At 48.6% G+C, this 21,953-nt stretch overlaps 1 protein-coding gene across 1 annotated transcript in view; it reads left to right on the top strand.

The window, feature by feature from the left end:
• LOC116356901 (serine/arginine repetitive matrix protein 1-like) overlaps nucleotides 1–18,803 on the top strand; it is a 51,247-nt gene extending 32,444 nt beyond the window's left edge. Inside the window, exons 4-6 of the mRNA XM_031803663.1 lie at nucleotides 17,791–17,795; nucleotides 18,011–18,353; nucleotides 18,480–18,803. Of these exons, the coding sequence (XP_031659523.1) occupies nucleotides 17,791–17,795; nucleotides 18,011–18,353; nucleotides 18,480–18,803 (672 nt within the window). The remainder of the gene's footprint in view (nucleotides 1–17,790; nucleotides 17,796–18,010; nucleotides 18,354–18,479) is intronic.
• The last annotated feature ends 3,150 nt before the right edge of the window (nucleotides 18,804–21,953 follow it).

Raw genomic sequence — 21,953 nt, 5'->3', positions numbered from 1 at the left:
CATATCAACTCACATTGATGTCTTTTTACAGATCAACTGCACCTTTGATGTGTCTCACTCTACTGTTTGGGAGTCGTTAAAAGCATATCTAATGGGCCAAATGATTTCATACACAGCGTATGACGACAAACAGAGCACCAAACGCTAACCTTTATTCTGCTCAACTCTACAGCCAGAGGTTGTCATCTCTCTCGATGCTGAGAAGGCTTTCGACCGTATTGAGGGGGAATATCTATTTACAGTACTAGAGAGATTTGGGTTTGGCCCGTCCTACCTTTCCTGGATTAAGATGTTGTACTCATCCCCAGTGGCTTCTGTTCGCACCAACAGTGTTACCTCCAGCTACTTCCCTCTCCACAGGGGGGCCAGGCAGGGTTGTTGTCTATCCCCTTTCCTTTTTGACATGGCTATTGAGCCTCTTGCTAACGCCCTGCGGGAGGAGGAGAAGATTAAGGGAATATTGAGGGGCAACATAACTCACAAGGTGTCCTTATATGCAGACAAGCTTCTTTTATACATCTCTAACCCTGTGGAGTCTATATCCCATCTCTTGGACACGCTACAAGGTTTTGGGACATTCTCTGGTTATAAGTTAAATCTAACAAAATGTGTGTTCCTCCCTATTAATCAGTTAGCAGAAGGAATTGGGAATGCTATTTTCCCATTTAAGGTGGAGCATCCGGTCTTTACTTATTTGGGGAAAATGGTCACACGCTTATTTAAGGCTTTGTTTAAACCTAACTTCACAACACTCCTGGAGCGCACTAAGCAGGGTTTCATAAGGTGGTCGTCTCTTCCTGTTTAATTAACAGGTTGCATCAATTCTGTTAAGACTGTACTACCTAGGTTTTTGTACATATTCCAAATGATCCCCATTTTTCTGCCAAAGTCTATGTTCAAACAACTGGACAGCTACATTTCCAACTTCATTTTGATTAAGTAAAATCCACGAATGAGAAAGGCATATCTAGAGAGACCTAAGCCCGCTGGTCTTATTTTCTGCACTTCTACTGGTCAGCAAATATATCGAAATGTGTTTATTGGGTTTCTACATTTGAAAACAAGGCCATCATGGAGTTATAGTCAAGCCTTCCAACTTCTCCTGTCTTGCTCCTGTGCTCCCCAATGCCTGACTTACCTTGTTAAATACAAAGAAATAAAAAGAAATGCCCATTAACCTTGCCACCCATGTTTTAAACCCCATTGTTCAGAACTCCCTTAAAATCTTGTCCCAATTTCCAAAGTCACTTTAGCCATAAACAAGCTGCTTCTCTCCATGAACATCTAATCATCTCTTCCCAGCGTCACAGATTGACACGGCATTCCAATTCTGACGTAGGAATTGGTCTGGTGTTTTGTTGTGACCTATTTGTTGATAATTAATTCGATACTCTGAGGGTTGACCATAACATTCCCAATACCCACTTTTAGATACCTGAAAATTTGCAGCTTTGCCAAAAAAACGTTTCCCTTCATTTCCACTGGAGCCCACTAAGTGTCCAGTCGAGAGGTGCTTAGATCTTAACCCTTATCTGAAGCGCACAATCTACAGATTATAAGACATAGTACAGAACATTAATCCGCCTTCCTTTGAAAATACAAAATCTACCTGATGATATATGGCAACAACGTATTGAGCGTATCCACACATCAGTTTGCATAAGGGCTTATTCAGTTTAAGGTTTTGATCCGACTCCATTACTCAAATGACAGATTGGCAAAAATATACCCAAATGTTGACCCCAAGTGTTTGAGATGCCACCAGAGTCCAGCGACTGTGGGACACATGTTTTGGTCATGCCAATCTTTGAGTGGCCTCTGCCTCAAAAATGGGGTCCCATTCTCACATACAGTTGAAGTCGGAAGTTAACATACACTTAGGTTGGAGTAATTAAAACTTGTTTTTCAACCACTCCAGTCGAGTCGGTTAGGACTTTTTCCAACAATTGTTTACAGACAGATTATTTCACTTATAGTTTACTGTATCACAATTCCAGTGGGTTCCAACAGCTTGGAACATTCCAAATGTCATGACTTTAGAAGCTTCTGTTAGGCTAATTGACATCATTTGAGTCAATTGGAGGTGTACCTGTGGATGTATTTCAAGGCTTACCTTCAAACTCAGTGCTTCTTTGCTTGACATCATGGGAAAATCAAAAGAAATCAGCCAAGACCTCAGAAAAAAATTATAGACCTCCAAAAGTCTGGTTCATCCTTGGGAGCAATTTCCAAATGCCTGAAGGTACCACATTCATCTGTACAAACAATAGTACGCAAGTACAAACACCATGGGACCACACAGTCGTCATACCGCTCAGGAAGGAGATGAACATACTTTGGTGCGAAAAGTGCAAATCAATCCCAGAACAATAGCAAAGGACCTTGTGGAGATGCTGGAGGAAACAGTTACAAAAGTATCTATATCCACAGTAAAATGCGTCCTATATTGACATAACCTGAAAGGCCGCTCCAAAACCGCCATAAAAAAGCCAGACTACGATTTGCAACTGCACATGGCGACAAAGATCGTACTTTTTGGAGAAATGTCCTCTGGTCTGATGAAACCAAAATAGAACTGTTTAGCCATAATGACCATCGTTATGTTTGGAGGAAAAAGGGGGATGCTTGCAAATTGAAGAACACCATCTCAACCTTGAAGCACGGGGGTGGCAGCATCATGTTGTGGGGGTGCTTTCCTGCAGGAGGGACTGGTGCCCTTCACAAAGTAGATGGCATCATAGGGTAGGGAAATGATGTGGATATATTGAAGCAACATCTCAAGAGATCATTCAGGAAGTTAAAGCTTGGTCGCAAATGGGTCTTCCAAACGGACAGTGACCATACTTCCAAAGTTGTGGCCAAATGGCTGAAGGACAACAAAGTCAAGGTATTGGAGTGGCCATCACAAAGCCCTGACCTCAATTCTATAAAAAATGTGTGGGCAGAACTGAAAAATAGTTTTCGAGCAAGGAGGCCTTCAAATCTGACTCAGTTACACCAGCTCTGTCAGGAGGAATGAGACAAAATTCACCGAACTTATTGTGGGAAGCTTGTGGAAGGCTACCTGAAAGGTTTGACCCCAGTTAAACAATTTAAAGGCAATGCTACCAAATACTAACTGAGTGTATGTAAACTTCTAACCCACTGGGAATGTGATGAAAGAAATAAAAGCTGAAATAAATCTTCTTTCTACTATTATTATATACATTTCACATTCTTAAAATAAAGTGGTGATCCTAACTGACCTAAAACAGGGAATTTTTACTAGGATTATATCTCAGGAATTGTGATAAACTGAGTTTAAATGTATTTGGCTAAGGTGTATGTGAACTTTCGACTTCAACTGTATATGTAAAACAACTGTTAGCCCCAACCTGGTCATTGACATTTTTCTCCTAGACCAGAATGCTACCACGCTGCTAGCTCACTGCTAGCTCACAGCTAGCTCACTGCTACCACGCTGCTAGCTCGTCACCTGGACCTCTTTCACTGGAAGTCTGCAAAGCCGCCCTCCTTTATGCAGTGGGTTAAGGAGGTGATGTGATCTCTGTCTCTGGAGAAGGTTAGGTACACTGTGCTAGGGTCCCGACAGAAGTTAGACTAAACCCGGTCCCCATTAATACAATAATACAACTCCTGTCTTTTACTTAGTGGAACTTGCGTTGTTTGGTAGTGGCCGTTTGTGCTGATAAGAATTTTTATTGAACTTTGTTTTCTGTTGTTTTTGTTTCTCTTACGGTTTGTGCCTTGGTGGCTGGGTGGATGGATGGGTGGGTGGATGGATGGGTGGGTGGATGGATGGATGGGTGGATGGATGGATGGATGGGTGGGTGGATGGGTGGATGGATGGATGGATGGGTGGATGGATGGATGGGTGGATGGATGGGTGGGTGGATGGATGGGTGGGTGGGTGGGTGGGTGGGTGGGTGGATGGGTGGATGGATGGATGGGTGGGTGGGTGGGTGGGTGGGTGGATGGATGGGAGAATGAGGGGTTGGGGTTGTACTGTTTTTGTCGTTATATCTGGAAATCTATAAATAAAGTTAAAGAAATAAAAAATAAAGTGTTCGTCCCGTGTTTCATGACCTGAAATAAAAAAATCCTGAAATTTTCCATACGCACAAAAAAACGTATTTCTCTCTAATTCTGTGCACAAATGTGTTTGCATTCATGTTCGTGAGCATTTTCTCCTTTGTCAAGACAATCCATCCACCTGACAGCTGTGGTATCAAGAAGCTGATCAAACAGCATGATCATTACAAAGATGCACTTTGTGCTTGGGACAAGAAAAGGGCACTTTAAAATGTGCAGTTATGTCACACAACACAATGCCCCAGATGTCTAAAGTTCTGAGGGAGTGTGCAATCGGCATGCTGACTGCAGGAACGTCCACCAGAGCTGTTGCCAGAGAATTCAATGTTCATTTCTCTTCCATAAGCTGTGTCCAATGTTGTTATAGAGAATTTGTCAGTACATCCAAATGGTCTCACAACCGCAGACCACGTGTAACCACGCCAGCCCAGGACCTCCACATCCGGCTTCTTCACCTGCGGAATTGTCCAAGGGGGGTGCTGAGGAGTATTTCTGTCTGTAATAAAGCCCTTTTTGTAGGGAAAAACTCATTCTGATTGGCTGGGCCTGGCTGCCAAGTGGGTGGACCTCTGCCATGGCTACACCCCTGCTAGTCATGTGAAATCCATAGATTAGGGCATAATTCATTTATTTCAATTGACTGAATTCCTTATATGTACTGAGTAAAATCTTTTGAAATTGTTACATGTTCCGTTTTATATTTTCTTCAGTATAGTTTGGCCCTATTTATTTTTGATATAGGCCTATTGCAAATGTGAATTATTGTTTGTGCCGCCATCTTTATTACAAAAATAAATACAAGTACAAACACTACTTTAAGCTACATATTATTTTCACAGAGGTAATAAACTGTCCATTGATCAGCACAGAAATTGATAAAACAGGACCATGTTCGAAACACTAGTGGTTCTGAGCTTAATTCAATATTACACAGGTAAACTAACAGTTTCTGAAATCAGTAATGTAGACGGGCTCTATGTATCTGAGCGACTATGTCCAATACATCACCACCTGTTGTTATGCTGGGCACCTACTGACCCCAAAAAATGTTATGTTTTGTTTTTTTCAGTGACATGTTTTGCTAAAATAAAGGTTTAAGGAAATACAGGCGTGCTCCACATTACTACAACACAAAACAGCTCAATCACACTTGATGGTCTTGCTTTAATTTAATTTTAAAAAACATGAAAGGGGGCGTAATGTCTTATTGTTGTGTGTGAAGAGAATCCAATACTTTACCTTGTCTGTGGTACAAATCACACTATTGTGGAAGCACCTTCTCTAAGGTGCACCTAATGAGGCTGTTTAATTAAGAAGGTTTGAATCCTAAACAAAAGTCCAGTATCCCTCTGAAGAGTATGAATTAGGTTGTTTGAGAAGGTGTGAACCCTAAGCAACTTGCCTACACATAGTTTGAAGGACAATACCAACATTGCTACTGTAGTAGGTCAAAGCTGTGTGCTGGAAAACCTTGGTAGAGCATGGGTGGAATAGGTTTTGTGGTGCTGGAAAACCTTGGTAGAGCATGGGTGGAATAGGTTTTGTGGTGCTGGAAAACCTTGGTAGAGCATGGGTGGAATAGGTTTTGTGATGCTCATGTGAATTTCCTTTATTTTTCGGTTTTGGACCAATGCCTATTCTCACTTAACTTATTTTTGTGTTTTTAATTAGTGGTAATGCTCAGCCTCACTCTCTAACACCTTGACCAACCGTGCACTATGGTCTCTGTCTGTGTTCACCATCATCATGTCATTCATGGGCTGATGTAATCATTGATTACTAACAAAATACACATACTATACTTAAAATATACATTACTAACAAAATACACATACTATACTTAAAATATACATTGCTTAAAAATACACAAGGCCTCATGAATGCATAAACATACGCAAGCACGCACACGCTCACACATTTTCACATGCATGTACAAACTTGCTCACACAGTCCAGGTCTTGGACAGGAATAGGTTGCTCCATGCTCCACAGTCCAGGTCTTGGACAGGAATAGGTTGCTCCATGCTCCACAGTCCAGGTCTTGGACAGGAATAGGTTGCTCCATGCTCCTCAGGCCAGGTCTTGGACAGGAATAGGTTGCTCCATGCTCCTCAGGCCAGGTTTTGAACAGGAATAGGTTGCTCCATGCTCCTCAGTCCAGGTCTTGAACAGGAATAGGTTGCTCCATGCTCCTCAGTCCAGGTCTTGAAGAGGAATAGGTTGCTCCATGCTCCACAGTCCAGGTCTTGGACAGGAATAGGTTGCTCCATGCTCCTCAGGCCAGGTCTTGGACAGGAATAGGTTGCTCCATGCTCCTCAGGCCAGGTCTTGGACAGGAATAGGTTGCTCCATGCTCCTCAGGCCAGGTCTTGGACAGGAATAGGTTGCTCCATGCTCCTCAGGCCAGGTCTTGAAGAGGAATAGGTTGCTCCATGCTCCTCAGGCCAGGTCTTGAACAGGAATAGGTTGCTCCATGCTCCTCAGGCCAGGTCTTGGACAGGAATAGGTTGCTCCATGCTCCTCAGGCCAGGTCTTGGACAGGAATAGGTTGCTCCATGCTCCTCAGGCCAGGTCTTGGACAGGAATAGGTTGCTCCATGCTCCTCAGGCCAGGTCTTGGACAGGAATAGGTTGCTCCATGCTCCTCAGGCCAGGTCTTGGACAGGAATAGGTTGCTCCATGCTCCTCAGTCCAGGTCTTGAAGAGGAATAGGTTGCTCCATGCTCCTCAGGCCAGGTCTTGGACAGGAATAGGTTGCTCCATGCTCCTCAGGCCAGGTCTTGGACAGGAATAGGTTGCTCCATGCTCCTCAGGCCAGGTCTTGGACAGGAATAGGTTGCTCCATGCTCCTCAGGCCAGGTCTTGGACAGGAATAGGTTGCTCCATGCTCCTCAGGCCAGGTCTTGGACACGAATAGGTTGCTCCATGCTCCTCAGGCCAGGTCTTGGACAGGAATAGGTTGCTCCATGCTCCTCAGGCCAGGTCTTGGACAGAAATAGGTTGCTCCATGCTCCTCAGGCCAGGTCTTGGACAGGAATAGGTTGCTCCATGCTCCTCAGGCCAGGTCTTGGACAGGAATAGGTTGCTCCATGCTCCTCAGGCCAGGTCTTGGACAGGTATAGGTTGCTCCATGCTCCTCAGGCCAGGTCTTGGACAGGAATAGGTTGCTCCATGCTCCTCAGGCCAGGTCTTGGACAGGAATAGGTTGCTCCATGCTCCTCAGGCCAGGTCTTGGACAGGAATAGGTTGCTCCATGCTCCTCAGGCCAGGTCTTGGACAGGAATAGGTTGCTCCATGCTCCACAGTCCAGGTCTTGGACAGGAATAGGTTGCTCCATGCTCCTCAGGCCAGGTCTTGGACAGGAATAGGTTGCTCCATGCTCCTCAGGCCAGGTCTTGGACAGGAATAGGTTGCTCCATGCTCCTCAGGCCAGGTCTTGGACAGGAATAGGTTGCTCCATGCTCCTCAGGCCAGGTCTTGGACAGGAATAGGTTGCTCCATGCTCCTCAGGCCAGGTCTTGGACAGGGATAGGTTGCTCCATGCTCCTCAGGCCAGGTCTTGGACAGGAATAGGTTGCTCCATGCTCCTCAGGCCAGGTCTTGGACAGGAATAGGTTGCTCCATGCTCCTCAGGCCAGGTCTTGGACAGGAATAGGTTGCTCCATGCTCCTCAGGCCAGGTCTTGGACAGGAATAGGTTGCTCCATGCTCCTCAGGCCAGGTCTTGGACAGGAATAGGTTGCTCCATGCTCCTCAGGCCAGGTCTTGGACAGGAATAGGTTGCTCCATGCTCCTCAGTCCAGGTCTTGGACAGGAATAGGTTGCTCCATGCTCCTCAGTCCAGGTCTTGGACAGGAATAGGTTGCTCCATGCTCCTCAGGCCAGGTCTTGGACAGGAATAGGTTGCTCCATGCTCCTCAGGCCAGGTCTTGGACAGGAATAGGTTGCTCCATGCTCCACAGTCCAGGTCTTGAAGAGGAATAGGTTGCTCCATGCTCCTCAGTCCAGGTCTTGGACAGGAATAGGTTGCTCCATGCTCCTCAGGCCAGGTCTTGGACAGGAATAGGTTGCTCCATGCTCCTCAGGCCAGGTCTTGGACAGGAATAGGTTGCTCCATGCTCCTCAGGCCAGGTCTTGGACAGGAATAGGTTGCTCCATGCTCCTCAGGCCAGGTCTTGGACAGGAATAGGTTGCTCCATGCTCCTCAGGCCAGGTCTTGGACAGGAATAGGTTGCTCCATGCTCCTCAGGCCAGGTCTTGGACAGGAATAGGTTGCTCCATGCTCCTCAGGCCAGGTCTTGGACAGGAATAGGTTGCTCCATGCTCCTCAGGCCAGGTCTTGGACAGGAATAGGTTGCTCCATGCTCCTCAGGCCAGGTCTTGGACAGGAATAGGTTGCTCCATGCTCCTCAGTCCAGGTCTTGGACAGGAATAGGTTGCTCCATGCTCCTCAGTCCAGGTCTTGGACAGGAATAGGTTGCTCCATGCTCCTCAGGCCAGGTCTTGGACAGGAATAGGTTGCTCCATGCTCCTCAGGCCAGGTCTTGGACAGGAATAGGTTGCTCCATGCTCCACAGTCCAGGTCTTGAAGAGGAATAGGTTGCTCCATGCTCCTCAGTCCAGGTCTTGGACAGGAATAGGTTGCTCCATGCTCCTCAGGCCAGGTCTTGGACAGGAATAGGTTGCTCCATGCTCCTCAGTCCAGGTCTTGGACAGGAATAGGTTGCTCCATGCTCCTCAGGCCAGGTCTTGGACAGGAATAGGTTGCTCCATGCTCCTCAGGCCAGGTCTTGGACAGGAATAGGTTGCTCCATGCTCCTCAGGCCAGGTCTTGGACAGGAATAGGTTGCTCCATGCTCCTCAGGCCAGGTCTTGGACAGGAATAGGTTGCTCCATGCTCCTCAGTCCAGGTCTTGGACAGGAATAGGTTGCTCCATGCTCCTCAGGCCAGGTCTTGGACAGGAATAGGTTGCTCCATGCTCCTCAGGCCAGGTCTTGGACAGGAATAGGTTGCTCCATGCTCCTCAGGCCAGGTCTTGGACAGGAATAGGTTGCTCCATGCTCCTCAGGCCAGGTCTTGGACAGGAATAGGTTGCTCCATGCTCCTCAGGCCAGGTCTTGGACAGGAATAGGTTGCTCCATGCTCCACAGTCCAGGTCTTGAAGAGGAATAGGTTGCTCCATGCTCCTCAGGCCAGGTCTTGGACAGGAATAGGTTGCTCCATGCTCCTCAGGCCAGGTCTTGGACAGGAATAGGTTGCTCCATGCTCCTCAGGCCAGGTCTTGGACAGGAATAGGTTGCTCCATGCTCCTCAGGCCAGGTCTTGGACAGGAATAGGTTGCTCCATGCTCCTCAGGCCAGGTCTTGGACAGGAATAGGTTGCTCCATGCTCCTCAGGCCAGGTCTTGGACAGGAATAGGTTGCTCCATGCTCCTCAGGCCAGGTCTTGGACAGGAATAGGTTGCTCCATGCTCCTCAGTCCAGGTCTTGGACAGGAATAGGTTGCTCCATGCTCCTCAGGCCAGGTCTTGGACAGGAATAGGTTGCTCCATGCTCCTCAGGCCAGGTCTTGGACAGGAATAGGTTGCTCCATGCTCCTCAGGCCAGGTCTTGGACAGGAATAGGTTGCTCCATGCTCCTCAGGCCAGGTCTTGGACAGGAATAGGTTGCTCCATGCTCCTCAGGCCAGGTCTTGGACAGGAATAGGTTGCTCCATGCTCCTCAGGCCAGGTCTTGGACAGGAATAGGTTGCTCCATGCTCCTCAGGCCAGGTCTTGGACAGGAATAGGTTGCTCCATGCTCCTCAGGCCAGGTCTTGGACAGGAATAGGTTGCTCCATGCTCCTCAGGCCAGGTCTTGGACAGGAATAGGTTGCTCCATGCTCCTCAGGCCAGGTCTTGGACAGGAATAGGTTGCTCCATGCTCCTCAGGCCAGGTCTTGGACAGGAATAGGTTGCTCCATGCTCCTCAGCCAGGTCTTGGACAGGAATAGGTTGCTCCATGCTCCTCAGGCCAGGTCTTGGACAGGAATAGGTTGCTCCATGCTCCTCAGGCCAGGTCTTGGACAGGAATAGGTTGCTCCATGCTCCTCAGGCCAGGTCTTGGACAGGAATAGGTTGCTCCATGCTCCTCAGGCAGGTCTTGGACAGGAATAGGTTGCTCCATGCTCCTCAGGCCAGGTCTTGGACAGGAATAGGTTGCTCCATGCTCCTCAGGCCAGGTCTTGGACAGGAATAGGTTGCTCCATGCTCCTCAGGCCAGGTCTTGGACAGGAATAGGTTGCTCCATGCTCCTCAGGCCAGGTCTTGGACAGGAATAGGTTGCTCCATGCTCCTCAGGCCAGGTCTTGGACAGGAATAGGTTGCTCCATGCTCCTCAGGCCAGGTCTTGGACAGGAATAGGTTGCTCCATGCTCCTCAGGCCAGGTCTTGGACAGGAATAGGTTGCTCCATGCTCCTCAGGCCAGGTCTTGGACAGGAATAGGTTGCTCCATGCTCCTCAGGCCAGGTCTTGGACAGGAATAGGTTGCTCCATGCTCCTCAGGCCAGGTCTTGGACAGGAATAGGTTGCTCCATGCTCCTCAGGCCAGGTCTTGGACAGGAATAGGTTGCTCCATGCTCCTCAGGCCAGGTCTTGGACAGGAATAGGTTGCTCCATGCTCCTCAGGCCAGGTCTTGGACAGGAATAGGTTGCTCCATGCTCCTCAGGCCAGGTCTTGACAGGAATAGGTTGCTCCATGCTCCTCAGGCCAGGTCTTGGACAGGAATAGGTTGCTCCATGCTCCTCAGGCCAGGTCTTGGACAGGAATAGGTTGCTCCATGCTCCTCAGGCCAGGTCTTGGACAGGAATAGGTTGCTCCATGCTCCTCAGGCCAGGTCTTGGACAGGAATAGGTTGCTCCATGCTCCTCAGGCCAGGTCTTGGACAGGAATAGTTGCTCCATGCTCCTCAGGCCAGGTCTTGGACAGGAATAGGTTGCTCCATGCTCCTCAGGCCAGGTCTTGGACAGGAATAGGTTGCTCCATGCTCCTCAGGCCAGGTCTTGGACAGGAATAGGTTGCTCCATGCTCCTCAGGCCAGGTCTTGGACAGGAATAGGTTGCTCCATGCTCCTCAGGCCAGGTCTTGGACAGGAATAGGTTGCTCCATGCTCCTCAGGCCAGGTCTTGACAGGAATAGGTTGCTCCATGCTCCTCAGGCCAGGTCTTGGACAGAATAGGTTGCTCCATGCTCCTCAGGCCAGGTCTTGGACAGGAATAGGTTGCTCATGCTCCTCAGTCCAGGTCTTGGACAGGAATAGGTTGCTCCATGCTCCTCAGGCCAGGTCTTGGACAGGAATAGGTTGCTCCATGCTCCTCAGGCCAGGTCTTGGACAGGAATAGGTTGCTCCATGCTCTCAGGCAGGTCTTGGACAGGAATAGGTTGCTCCATGCTCCTCAGGCCAGGTCTTCAGGCCAGGTCTTGGACAGGAATAGGTTGCTCCATGCTCCTCAGGCCAGGTCTTGGACAGGAATAGGTTGCTCCATGCTCCTCAGGCCAGGTCTTGGACAGGAATAGGTTGCTCCATGCTCCTCAGGCCAGGTCTTGGACAGGAATAGGTTGCTCCATGCTCCTCAGGCCAGGTCTTGGACAGGAATAGGTTGCTCCATGCTCCTCAGGCCAGGTCTTGGACAGGAATAGGTTGCTCCATGCCTCCTCAGGCCAGGTCTTGGACAGGAATAGGTTGCTCCATGCTCCTCAGGCCAGGTCTTGGACAGGAATAGGTTGCTCCATGCTCCTCAGGCCAGGTCTTGGACAGGAATAGGTTGCTCCATGCTCCTCAGGCCAGGTCTTGGACAGGAATAGGTTGCTCCATGCTCCTCAGGCCAGGTCTTGGACAGGAATAGGTTGCTCCATGCTCCTCAGGCCAGGTCTTGGACAGGAATAGGTTGCTCCATGCTCCTCAGCCAGGTCTTGGACAGGAATAGGTTGCTCCATGCTCCTCAGTCCAGGTCTTGGACAGGAATAGGTTGCTCCATGCTCCTCAGGCCAGGTCTTGGACAGGAATAGGTTGCTCCATGCTCCTCAGGCCAGGTCTTGGACAGGAATAGGTTGCTCCATGCTCCTCAGACCAGGTCTTGGACAGGAATAGGTTGCTCCATGCTCCTCAGGCCAGGTCTTGGACAGGAATAGGTTGCTCCATGCTCCTCAGGCCAGGTCTTGGACAGGAATAGGTTGCTCCATGCTCCTCAGTCCAGGTCTTGGACAGGAATAGGTTGCTCCATGCTCCTCAGTCCAGGCTGGCAGAAGGTGCTCATGCTCGCAGTCTGGACAGGAATAGGTTGCTCCATGCTCCTCAGGCCAGGTCTTGGACAGGAATAGGTTGCTCCATGCTCCTCAGGCCAGGTCTTGGACAGGAATAGGTTGCTCCATGCTCCACAGTCCAGGTCTTGGACAGGAATAGGTTGCTCCATGCTCCTCAGGCCAGGTCTTGGACAGGAATAGGTTGCTCCATGCTCCTCAGGCCAGGTCTTGGACAGGAATAGGTTGCTCCATGCTCCTCAGGCCAGTCTTGGACAGGAATAGGTTGCTCCATGCTCCTCAGTCCAGGTCTTGGACAGGAATAGGTTGCTCCATGCTCCTCAGGCCAGGTCTTGGACAGGAATAGGTTGCTCCATGCTCCTCAGGCCAGGTCTTGGACAGGAATAGGTTGCTCCATGCTCCTCAGGCCAGGTCTTGGACAGGAATAGGTTGCTCCATGCTCCTCAGGCCAGGTCTTGGACAGGAATAGGTTGCTCCATGCTCCTCAGTCCAGGTCTTGGACAGGAATAGGTTGCTCCATGCTCCTCAGGCCAGGTCTTGGACAGGAATAGGTTGCTCCATGCTCCTCAGGCCAGGTCTTGGACAGGAATAGGTTGCTCCATGCTCCTCAGGCCAGGTCTTGGACAGGAATAGGTTGCTCCATGCTCCTCAGGCCAGGTCTTGGACAGGAATAGGTTGCTCCATGCTCCACAGTCCAGGTCTTGAAGAGGAATAGGTTGCTCCATGCTCCTCAGGCCAGGTCTTGGACAGGAATAGGTTGCTCCATGCTCCTCAGGCCAGGTCTTGGACAGGAATAGGTTGCTCCATGCTCCTCAGGCCAGGTCTTGGACAGGAATAGGTTGCTCCATGCTCCTCAGACCAGGTCTTGGACAGGAATAGGTTGCTCCATGCTCCTCAGGCCAGGTCTTGGACAGGAATAGGTTGCTCCATGCTCCTCAGGCCAGGTCTTGGACAGGAATAGGTTGCTCCATGCTCCTCAGTCCAGGTCTTGGACAGGAATAGGTTGCTCCATGCTCCTCAGTCCAGGTCTTGGACAGGAGAAGGTTGCTCCATGCTCCTCAGGCCAGGTCTTGGACAGGAATAGGTTGCTCCATGCTCCTCAGGCCAGGTCTTGGACAGGAATAGGTTGCTCCATGCTCCTCAGGCCAGGTCTTGGACAGGAATAGGTTGCTCCATGCTCCTCAGGCCAGGTCTTGGACAGGAATAGGTTGCTCCATGCTCCTCAGGCCAGGTCTTGGACAGGAATAGGTTGCTCCATGCTCCTCAGGCCAGGTCTTGGACAGGAATAGGTTGCTCCATGCTCCTCAGGCCAGGTCTTGGACAGGAATAGGTTGCTCCATGCTCCTCAGGCCAGGTCTTGAAGAGGAATAGGTTGCTCCATGCTCCTCAGGCCAGGTCTTGGACAGGAATAGGTTGCTCCATGCTCCTCAGGCCAGGTCTTGGACCGGAATAGGTTGCTCCATGCTCCTCAGGCCAGGTTTATTTTTAACTCCTCCTTAGCCTTTAATTTCTCTACCTCTCTCTGTCAGAGAGTGTGTGTGTGTGTGTGTGTGTGTGTGTGTGTGTGTGTGTGTGTGTGTGTGTGTGTGTGTGTGTGTGTGTGTGTACACACTTCTGGGGCCTGTCGGCTTACTACGTCACACCTCTTGCTGCCCAGGTAGCTGATGGGATATCCGCCCGTGCCGGGTGTTTGGTTGTCGTGGGGATTTAGTTCGAGAGTAGCGTGGGGTTTCTGGCCCACGCTAGGACGCTATGTGTGTGTGAGCGAGAGAGACTGTGTGTGTGTGTGTGTGTGTGTGTGTGTGTGTGTGTGTGTGTGTGTGTTCGCGAGAGAGAGAGAGACTGTATGTGTGTGTGGGGACCATGCGGTGAGTATAGAGGGTGAGTAAATGTTCCTGTGTATACCCAACCGTGTGTGAGAGAGTGTGTGCTATTTATAACTGGATTTCAGCTTATCAGCCGATGGCGTAGAGTGAAGGAGAAAGTGGGGAGAGGTTGAGGGGAGGAGAGAGAGGGGGAGGTAAGGCGAGGGGTGGAGAGGGAGAGGGAGGGGGAGACTGGGTGGGAGACGGGGTGTTTTTCTTGGGTAGAAAAACAGAGTTTGTTTGGATGAATATGAATCTTTGATTAATGAGTGAAAACACAGCGACCTCCCTGATTGAGAGAGGAGGGGGATTGTTGGGTTCTTTTGTTCCTCTACCCTCTGATGTGGAGATGGTTTGTGTGTGCATGTGCTTACAGTATTTTAAACATGCTTATAATGGTAGTTATCAACAAGCTATCTCCATTCATTCTGTGCAGCTATAGATATCTAACGTCAGATGATTTATACTTGCACATGTGAGAATACTTGATCAGCATTACCAGTGCAATTTTGATTATGGCCTATCAAGATATTTTGTAGAACTAATGTGAAGAACGAAAGACTGAAAAGCTGAAGAGTGAAAATGCAGAGGAATGCAAATAGGGTCCATGCTAACAAGTACCCTACTTAACTTGTGAGTGAGGGGTTAGGTTTAGGTGGTGGTACACTTGTCATCGTTAGTGGAGTGAAGAGTGTGTGTGTGTGTGTCTATGCAAGGCTGGTTTGTATTAAGAGGGTGCTACTCTTCGTTAATTTAATTAGCTCCAAAGGAAACGAGCTCAACCACCTTTCATTACTGCACCCATTACTCTCCTTTAAATGACCTGCCCTGTTTAGTTTTTGGCCAGATAGTAAATGCCTCAATTTTCTCCTCACCTTTTATTTTCTCTTTTAAACAGGATAGAGGGCAGAGAGGGGCTTTTTCAATTCTTAGTGTAGTCAAGGGGGTGGGGTGGGGGGTGTTTTGCTCTTCAGTTGTATTAAGTCAATTTGCACCCCATGTTTTTGTTTATATTATCATATTTTCTTTAAGTTGAATTCCTATTGCGCTCACTGACTGTCTTTGTGGAAAGGTTCAGTTGGGGGTGCTCAGTTTGTGTAATTGGGGGGAGAGCATGAGCCCAACGAAGCTGTTGAAATCCGTCTCTGTCTCTCACTCAATTCAATTCAATTCAAAGGGCTTTATTGGCATGGGAAACATATGCTAACATTGCCATAGCAAGTGAAATAGATAATATACAAAAGTGAAATAAACAATAAAATGAACAGTAAACATTACACTCACAGAAGTTCCAAAATAATAAAGACATTTCAGATGTCATATTATGTCTATATACTGTGTTGTAACGATGTACAAATGGTTAAGGTACAAATGGGAAAATAAATAAGCATAAATATGGGTTGTATTTACAATGGTGTTTGTTCTTCACTGGTTGCCCTTTTCTTGTGGTAACAAGTCACACATTTTGCTACTGTGATGGCACACTGTGGTATTTCACCCAGTAGATATGGGAGTTTATCAAAATTGGGTTTGTTTTCGAATTCTTTGTGGATCTGTGTAATCTGAGGGAAATATGTGTCTCTAATATGGTCATACATTTGGCAGGTGGTTAGGAAGTGCAGCTCAGTTTCCACCTTATTTTGTGGGCAGTGTGCACATAGCCTGTCTTCTCTTGAGAGCCAGGTCTGCCTACAGAGACCTTTCTCAATAGCAAGGCTATGCTCACTGAGTCTGTACATAGTCAACACTTTCCTTAAGTTTGGGTCAGTCACAGTGGTCAGGTATTCTCTGTTTAGGGACAGATCACATTCTAGTTTGCTCTGTTTTTTTGTTGTTAATTCTTTCCAATGTGTCAAGTAATTATCTTTTTGTTTTCTCATGATTTGGTTGGGTCTAATTGTGTTGCTGTCCTGAGGCTCTGTTGGGTATGTTTGTGAACAGAGCCCCAGGACCAGCTTGCTTAGGGGACTCTTCTCCAGGTTAATCTCTTTGTAGGTGATGGCTTTGTTATGGAAGGTTTGGGAATCGCTTCCTTTTAGGTGGTTGTAGAATTTAATGTCTCTTTTCTGGAGTTTGATCATGAGCGGCTATTGGCTCTGCGTGCATTATTTTGGTGTTCTACGTTGTACATGGAGGATATTTTTGCAGAATACTGCATGCAGAGTCTCAATTTGCTGTTTGTCCCATTTTGTGAAATCTTGGTTGGTGAGCGGACCCCACCCCTCACAACCATTAAGGGCAATGGGTTCTATAACTGATTCAAGTCATTTTAGCCAGATCCTAATTGGGATGTCACATTTGATGTTCCTTTTGATGGCATAGAATGGTCTTCTTGCCTTGTCTCTCAGATCATTCACAGCTTTGTGGAAGTTACCTGTCTCTCTCTCTGTCTGTCTTTGTCTCTGTCTCTGTGTCTTTGTGTCTCTCTGTGTGTCTCTCTCTCTTTCTCTCTCTGTCTGTCTGTCTGTCTGTCTGTCTCGCTCACTCTCTCTATGTCTGTGTCTCTCTCTCTGTGTCTGTGTCTCTGTGTGTCTCTCTCTCTGTCTGTCTTTGTCTCTGTCTCTGTCTCTGTGTCTTTGTGTCTCTCTGTGTGTCTCTCTTTCTCTCTCTGTCTGTCTCGCTCACTCTCTCTGTGTCTCTGTCTCTCTCTCTCTCTCTCTCTCTCTCTCTGTGTCTTTGTGTCTCTGTGTCTCTGTGTGTCTCTCTCTCTGTCTCTCTGTCTCTGTCTCTGTGTCTCGTATACTTTACAACAGGACTGACAGATCTTACCCAAATGTGTAGAATTGAACCATCTGGCTGGTGTGAAAGTCTAGTGAAAGAGTAGTGCACCCGGTATTGCATATTACTCTGTGTGTGTGGGGAGTAACTCCCCTGTTTCCTGTTGTGGTACAGAGTTGCCAGAGTGTGTTATGTCTGTCAGAAGTGAGAAGGAACAGACACAGCACCATCATACAGGCACTTGTATGGGCACACCTGTCTGTGTGCCTGTCTAAGGACCCCACACACTTGATTTATTTTATATCTTATTTTAATTCCTGGATTTTCTGCGGGGTTTCCCTGGCCTGAGTTGTTTCCTTAAATAGCCCTGTGTGTGTGTGTGTGTGTGTGTGTGTGTGTGTGTGTGTGTGTGTGTGTGTGTGTGTGTGTGTGTGTGTGTGTGTGTGTGTGTGTGTGCGTGCGTGTGTGCATTTACACTACGGTAAATCCACCCATGGCTTTTTTTGCAATACTTAACTTCTCCACTGAGTGGCAGGATTTAACCAGGTTTTATACATAGTCCTTTTATTTATATTTGATTTCATCTTTATTTAACTCGGCATGTCAGTAAACAACACATTATTATTTACAATGACGGCCGAACCCGGACGACGCTGGGCCAATTGTGCGCTGCCCTATGGGACTCCCAATCACGGTCGGTTGTGATACAGCCTGGAATCGAACCAGGGTCTGTAGTGACGCCTCTAGCACTGAGATGCAGTGCCTTAGACCGCTGTGGCACTCGGGAGCCCCCTGACTGGTGTTTTACTCTTATCACAGGCTCAGTGAGAGACAGGATCTGTAAAGTTAAAGTCCACTGGGGACTGATCCATTACCCATCGATAGCAGCAAGCAACACACACGCACACACACGCACGCACATACAGACTGTCAGAGGCATAAATCTAGGCTTAATCGACTCTCCCCAGCCGTTTCTTCCCGCAGGACCCAATAATAACAGGCGCTGCGCTGGCCTATTCCTGCCCTATCCTTAACCCAGCCTGAACCCAGCAGGCTCCCCTAGCCTGAACCCAGCAGACTCCCCTAGCCTGAACCCAGCAGGCTTCCCCAGCAGGATCCCCCAGCCTGAACCCAGCAGGATGCCCCAGCCTGAACCCAGCAGGCTCCCCCAGCCTGAACCCAGCAGGCTCCCCCAGCCTGAACCCAGCAGGCTCCCCCAGCAGGTTCCCCCAGCAGGCTCCCCCAGCCTGAACCCAGCAGACTCCCCCAGCCTGAACCCAGCAGGCTCCCCCAGCCTGAACCCAGCAGGCTCCCCCAGCCTGAACTCAGCAGGCTCCCCCAGCAGGCTCCCCCAGCCTGAACCCAGCAGGCTCCCCCAGCAGGCTCCCCTAGCCTGAACCCAGCAGGCTCCCCCAGCCTGAACCCAGCAGGCTCCCCCAGCCTGAACCTGAACCCAGCAGGCTCCCCCAGCCTGAACCCAGCAGGATCCCCCAGCCTGAACCCAGCAGGCTCCCCCAGTAGGCTCCCCCAGCCTGAACCCAGCAGGCTCCCCCAGCCTGAACCCAGCAGGCTCCCCCAGCCTGAACCCAGCAGGCTCCCCCAGCCTGAACCCAGCAGGCACCCCCAGCCTGAACCTAGCAGGCTCCCCTAGCCTGAACCCAGCAGGCTCCCCTAGCCTGAACCCAGCAGGCTCCCCCAGCCTGAACCCAGCAGGCTCCCCCAGCCTGAACCCAGCAGGCTCCCCCAGCCTGAACCCAGCAGGCTCCCCCAGCAGGCTCCCCCAGCCTGAACCCAGCAGGCTCCCCCAGCCTGAACCCAGCAGGCTCCCCTAGCCTGAACCCAGCAGGCTCCCCCAGCCTGAACCCAGCAGGCTCCCCCAGCCTGAACCCAGCAGGCTCCCCCAGCCTGAACCCAGCAGGCTCCCCCAGCCTGAACCCAGCTTCAGCTACAGCTGTGTTTCCCTCTCCAGCCCCAACCCGCTGAGAACTGCTTCAACTGGTGTCAGGAAAATTTGTTTCAAAGATAAGTTAGACTATATTTTTGAACTGTACAGTGTAGCTCTGCAATAAAGAAATAGTGTATACACATACACACACATTTAAAAACAAATAAACACACCTTTTCTCAGCTATTCTCTTTAGAATCTAGCATTAGAAGACTGCGTGAGAATGGGAGTGAGTGGGACATGCAGAACCAACGTCCTCCAGCTCTCCTGTTTTCACAGGGCTTGTTTCAGGGGCTGACCTGGCTGTTTTTGGCTGCTTCTGACAGAGCTCTCTTTCTCTCTCTCTCACCCCCAATCTCTTTCCCTCTCTCTTCTTTTTTCTAAAACCTTCTGACTGAAACATCAGAAATGTCAGTTGTTCAGACCATTGATGGGAAATGTGGGAGTTCTACTTTCTGAGCCAAGCCCTTCATTAACTCTCCTGTCCTATCCTGTCCTGTCCTCTGCCCTCCTGTCCTGTGCTTTCCTGTCCTATCCTCTGCTATCCTGTCCTCTGCTCTTTTGTCCTCTCCTCTCCTGTCATCTCCTGTTCTCTGCTATCCTCTCCTGTCCTCTCCTGTCCTCTGCTATCCTCTCCTGTCCTCTGCTATACTCTCATGTCATCTCCTGTTCTCTGCAATCCTCTCCTGTCCTCTCCTCGCCTCTCCTGTCATCTCCTGTTCTCTGCAATCCTCTCCTGTCCTCTGCTATCCTCTCCTGTCCTGTGCTATCCTCTGCTGTCATCTCCTGTTCTCTGCTATCCTCACCTGTCCTCTGCTATCCTCTCCTGTCCTCTGCTATCCTCTCCTGTCCTCTCCTGTCCTCTGCTATCCTCCCCTGTCCTCTCCTGTCCTCTGCTATTCTCTCCTGTCCTCTGCTATCCTCTGCTATCACTCCTGTCCTCTCCTGTCCTCTGCTACCCTCTCCTGTCCTCTGCTATCCTCTCCTGTCCTCTGCTATCCTCTCCTGTCCTCTCCTGTCCTCTGCTATCCTCTCCTGTCCTCTGCTATCCACTCCTGTCCTCTGCTATCCACTCCTGTCCTCTCCTGTCCTCTGCTGTCCTTTCATATCCTGTAGACACACTACTCTACCACAACATATCTACAATACATTATTATACACTACCACAACATATCTACAATACAACACATTATTACACACTACTCTAATACAACATATCTACAATACAACACATTATTACACTCTACTCTAATACAACATATCTACAATACAACACATTATTACACACTACTCTAATACAACATATCTACAATACAACACATTACTTAACTCTCCTGTCCTATCCTGTCCTGTCCTCTGCCCTCCTGTCCTGTGCTTTCCTGTCCTATCCTCTGCTATCCTGTCCTCTGCTCTTTTGTCCTCTCCTCTCCTGTCATCTCCTGTTCTCTGCTATCCTCTCCTGTCCTCTCCTGTCCTCTGCTATCCTCTCCTGTCCTCTGCTATACTCTCATGTCATCTCCTGTTCTCTGCAATCCTCTCCTGTCCTCTCCTCGCCTCTCCTGTCATCTCCTGTTCTCTGCAATCCTCTCCTGTCCTCTGCTATCCTCTCCTGTCCTGTGCTATCCTCTGCTGTCATCTCCTGTTCTCTGCTATCCTCACCTGTCCTCTGCTATCCTCTCCTGTCCTCTGCTATCCTCTCCTGTCCTCTCCTGTCCTCTGCTATCCTCCCCTGTCCTCTCCTGTCCTCTGCTATTCTCTCCTGTCCCCTGCTATCCTCTGCTATCACTCCTGTCCTCTCCTGTCCTCTGCTATCCTGTCCTCTCCTGTCCTCTGCTACCCTCTCCTGTCCTCTGCTATCCTCTCCTGTCCTCTGCTATCCTCTCCTGTCCTCTCCTGTCCTCTGCTATCCTCTCCTGTCCTCTGCTATCCACTCCTGTCCTCTGCTATCCACTCCTGTCCTCTCCTGTCCTCTGCTGTCCTTTCATATCCTGTAGACACACTACTCTACCACAACATATCTACAATACATTATTACACACTACCACAACATATCTACAATACAACACATTATTACACACTACTCTAATACACCATATCTACAATACAACACATTATTACACACTACTCTACCACAACATATCTACAATACAACACATTATTACACACTACTCTACCACAACATATCTACAATACAACACATTATTACACACTACTCTAATACAACATATCTACAATACAACACATTATTACACTCTACTCTACCACAACATATCTACAATACAACACATTATTACACTCTACTCTACCACAACATATCTACAATACATTATTACACACTACTCTACCACAACATATCTACAATACATTATTACACACTACCACAACATATCTACAATACAACACATTATTACACATTACTCTACCACAGCATATCTATAATACAACACATTATTACACACTACTCTACCACAACATATCTACAATACAACACATTATTACACTCTACTCTACCACAACATATCTACAATACATTATTACACACTACTCTAATACAACATATCTACAATACAACACATTATTACACCACAATATATCTACAATTCAACACATTATTACACACTACTCTACTATGTGACCTGTCTTCTCCTGTCCTCTCTTCTCCTGTCACTCGTGTCTTCTCCTTTCCCCTCTTTTCCTGTCAATTCTGTCTTCTCCTGTCCTCTCTTCCTGTCCTCTCTTGTCTTCTTCTGTCCTCTCTTCCTGTCCTCTCTTGTCCTATCACTCCTGTCCTCTCTTTTCTTATCACTCCTGTCTTCTTCTGTCCTGTCTTCTCTTGTCCTGTCCTTTCATATCCAGTCCTGTCCTGTCCTCTCTTGTCCTCTCCTGTCCAGTCATCTCCTTTTCTATCCTCTCTTGTCTTATCCTCCCATGTACTGTCCTCTCTTGTCCTGTCCTCTCTTGTCCTTTCCATTCCTCTCCTCTTTGGTCTGGTTCATATTATCGTTCATCCTGCAAGTATTATAGTTACCTCTCCATC

This window comes from Oncorhynchus kisutch, linkage group LG24, assembly GCF_002021735.2.
Source record: "Oncorhynchus kisutch isolate 150728-3 linkage group LG24, Okis_V2, whole genome shotgun sequence".
Classification (NCBI taxonomy): Eukaryota; Metazoa; Chordata; class Actinopteri; order Salmoniformes; family Salmonidae; genus Oncorhynchus; species Oncorhynchus kisutch.
The sequence above is the reverse complement of the archived record's forward strand: the minus strand, read 5'-3'. Positions and strand labels throughout refer to the sequence as shown.